Here is a 3,293-nt window from a genome sequence, read left to right as displayed (position 1 = left end):
TTCAGTTTTTAGCAATAATTGGTAGCCAAACAAATCCTAAATAATATTTTATGCAAAAGTAGGAGTGCCCTTATTGGCTAATGAAAACCCACCGCATCGGAGTAAAGCCCCGATAAAAACTCAAGTCTGCTTCACGTACGTCTCAACTCTCAAACAAAAAGAAAGGGTTTTTAATTTTGATAATTAGGGTTTTTCTTTTCTGATTGTCCCCCCCCTAAAAAAAAAGAACTATTAGAACAAATAGTATTGTGTTCGATTCAACTGTTGGCATCCCTCAAGTAGTCCACAAAATGGTGTTGTCTCGGGTCCTCAACCTTGATTCTCCAATGCCCATCAGCCAAACTAGCTCTCCTAGCCATCCCTCTCCATTTCCTTATCCTTGCATCCATTTCCTTAGTGAGTCCACAATATGGTTGCAAATACTTTGGCATGGCCTCGAAAACTTGCCACCACCTCTTGTGGGCTGAGTCACTAGCAAACTGATGGTGATCCAACTTGTCCCAATTACAATCATAGTCCTTGTAACACATCCATGGCTTCAACCCCAAATATTGCATTGTATAACTATCCTCTGCTATCTCATGCTTCTCATTGTTCGACTCATCGAAAATTTTGAGCTGATTAAGCTTTGTAGGCAACCGGTGCCACCATGTAAAAGCTTCATTAAGAAATCCTTGCTCACCACCATTATATGACTCCAGCTTGAAACTCTTAGACAATAACTCCTTGAACGTGCACAATGATGGTTCAATTACCATGACCCCAGAATTAAAAATCATCATATTATTTGTTGCAGCCGATACTTGTGGGTGAACAAAGAATTTATCTATGTTCTTTAGGACTAAAAGATCAGCATCTATAAAAATAACTTTGTCATACTCTATTAGTTGCCATACGCGTAGCTTGCTGTAGTTCCACTCATTGTAAGAACCCTTTTTGGCAAATGGATTTCGGATGCGTTTGATGCGTTTGATCTTCCATCCGGCGGCTCTTAAGCCTCGGATGGACTTGGAACTAATGGAGTGATCAGCAAGGAGGACCAGGTCTTTGGTGGAGTTGCTCTGAATGATGCTTTGAGCTAAGGCTATTGCACCACAAACATAAGCTTCTGAAGAATGGAGGACTGTTGCATATGCCTTCTTATGGTGGTGTAAGGTAATGCTGTGCTTCTGTTGTCCTGATTCTGACATAAAATTTCTCCACACCTCTTGACCTAATTAAAAGAGTCAAAAGCTTTAAAATTGTTATATAGTTCTAAATTCTAATGTAGGATATTATTAAAATTGCTTGACAAAGGTTCTTGTTATGAGACGTGCTACTAGAATTTTTTCTTTTGATCTTTTTTCAAAAAAAAAAAAAATGTATATATATATATATCATTTGATTGCTTCAATAAATAGGAGAGGAATGATTCAAATCTTGGTTCCCCTTATAAAAATGACAAATCAATGCTGAGCTACAACACTCTTAAGGTCTTTTTCATATTCTTTTTATGTATGTTAATTTCAAAAAAATTGAATCTTACACCCATCTATATATTTCCACTCCACCCTTTTACTACTTGTTCAGACATTTGCATCTGAGTACTTGACGAACCTTGTGTATTAGGTGTATTTTGCATTGGTGAAAATATTCCCCTTAATCTAATAAAGAAAAAAAAAATCATGACGAAATGGATTTGACTATTTGAGCAGCTCCATTGGACCATACATAACTATTAACTTGCACATCCATTTTCTTTTTTTAATCCCCTCATACGTATTTAATTATTTTTTTCTAACTGACTTATTCTGCTTATTAAAAGAGAGAGAGAGAGAGAGGAGTCTTATTCTGTTAAAAAACTTACCAAAAAAAAAAGCGAAAACTGATATGGAAATGTCAATCCTGGTAACTAAAAAGTACCAACTCAATTTGGTTTTGTTATTGCCTATATGGGGAGATGGTCTATCCTTTAATAAAGTCTTAGTTTTTTATACAAATTACAATAGTTAGAACTCAATAATATTATTCAAGAATTTTGATCACATCATTTCCCTGCGGTCATTTCTTTTCTCATCAGCCATCACTGTCATGATAACGAAAAAAAAAAAAAAGCCAAAACATAGCATGCTGAATTTGGAAAAGTTTGGCAGGTTAATTATCAATTATGGAAAGAAAACTTTCCTTAATTGCCAATAAATATTTTGTAAATAAATTAATCTCCTCAATCAATAATACAAAAATACATAAATAAATGGTAGAAATTAAGTGTCATGTCTAATTATAGCGTATCAACAAAACTGCACAAAGAAACTCTGATCAAACTAAAACTTACCCGTTTGTGCATAACTAGGAGCAAGTTGGCATGACCCAAAAGGCATGAGTACCTTCTGCTTCAACCTCCTCAACTCAGGCTTATACACCCAATGATCTCCTTGATGCATCACAAGATCATCACATCTGAAGATCTCCACCATTGGCTCACAAGACCCGATGAACACAGCATACACCGTCCGATTAACATCAGGACTAATCCATCCATTCCTCACCACCAGATTAGCCACCACTAAATTGACTTGTAACCTAAACACATCCCTAATCCCTTTATTCTCTTTAACCTTATCACATGGAGTCCTAGCTATTACCACATCAAGGTCCTCATAATCCTCCTTCCTCGGCAATAGTATCTCCGGGCACTTGGGTGGAGCCCATTTCTCATCTTCATCAATCCTTTCAGGGAAGAAGTCCCTCCATGTCAAATCCTTGGACACATGATCAAACCTTACCTTGACAGTCTCAGTTTTTGACTCTGATAATCCAAGTAATCTGTATGTAGCTTCTATTCTATCACCCACAATGTTTACCAAACCAACTTTAACATTCTTACCCTTGAATTCATTTGCAATAAGATTGAACCCATTTGATATCTTGGCTTGATGTTGAAGCCCATGTGTGTTAATAAGGTTTGGCTTTGGTCTAAAGGTTAACACAGTGAAAAAGAGGGAGGATGAGAGGAAGAGGAGAAAGAAAATGAAGGGTTTTGCTCTAGTAGAAGAAGAAGTTTTGGAACCCATTGATTTGATTTGATTTGATTGAGCTCCCCAAGTTTTGGTGTGGTGGTGTAAGTGGGAGAACTTTGAAGTGTATTTATATCCCAAAGGGGGGTTTTAAGGAATCTTGCATGGATGCGCATGTTGATCTTGTCATTTTTGGAAATAAAAATCTTCTCACTATTTCACTCTATGTGAGTGTTTGGATAACAATTATTTCAACGTTGTGTTTTTCTTTTGTGCGTTTTCCTTTTTTTTTTTTTT

At 36.4% G+C, this 3,293-nt stretch overlaps 1 protein-coding gene across 1 annotated transcript; it reads right to left on the bottom strand.

Moving 5' to 3' along the window:
• Window positions 1–256: 256 nt before the first annotated feature.
• LOC112017390 (putative UDP-glucuronate:xylan alpha-glucuronosyltransferase 4) lies at window positions 257–3,053 on the bottom strand. Its single transcript, XM_065781659.1, has 2 exons — window positions 2,315–3,053; window positions 257–1,207 (listed from the first exon to the last, which is right to left on the bottom strand). The coding sequence occupies exons 1-2, from the start codon at window positions 3,051–3,053 to the stop codon at window positions 258–260; spliced, it is 1,689 nt and encodes a 562-aa protein (XP_065637731.1). The 3' UTR covers window position 257.
• Between the last annotated feature and the right edge of the window lie 240 nt (window positions 3,054–3,293).

The sequence above is a fragment of the Quercus suber genome, unplaced genomic scaffold (assembly GCF_002906115.3).
Source record: "Quercus suber isolate HL8 unplaced genomic scaffold, Cork oak 2.0 scaffold_274, whole genome shotgun sequence".
Classification (NCBI taxonomy): Eukaryota; Viridiplantae; Streptophyta; class Magnoliopsida; order Fagales; family Fagaceae; genus Quercus; species Quercus suber.
This window is presented reverse-complemented; position numbering and strand designations above follow the sequence as displayed.

What these genes read in the sequence shown, in the direction of transcription:
- LOC112017390 (XM_065781659.1), bottom strand. Translation starts at nt 3,053, where the DNA reads ATGGGTTCCAAAACTTCTTCTTCTACTAGAGCAAAACCCTTCATTTTC. An exon ending in TCCTAGTTATGCACAAACGG is followed by an intron (nt 1,208 to 2,314) that starts GTAAGTTTTAGT and finishes AATTAGGTCAAG; the next exon opens with AGGTGTGGAGAAATTTTATG.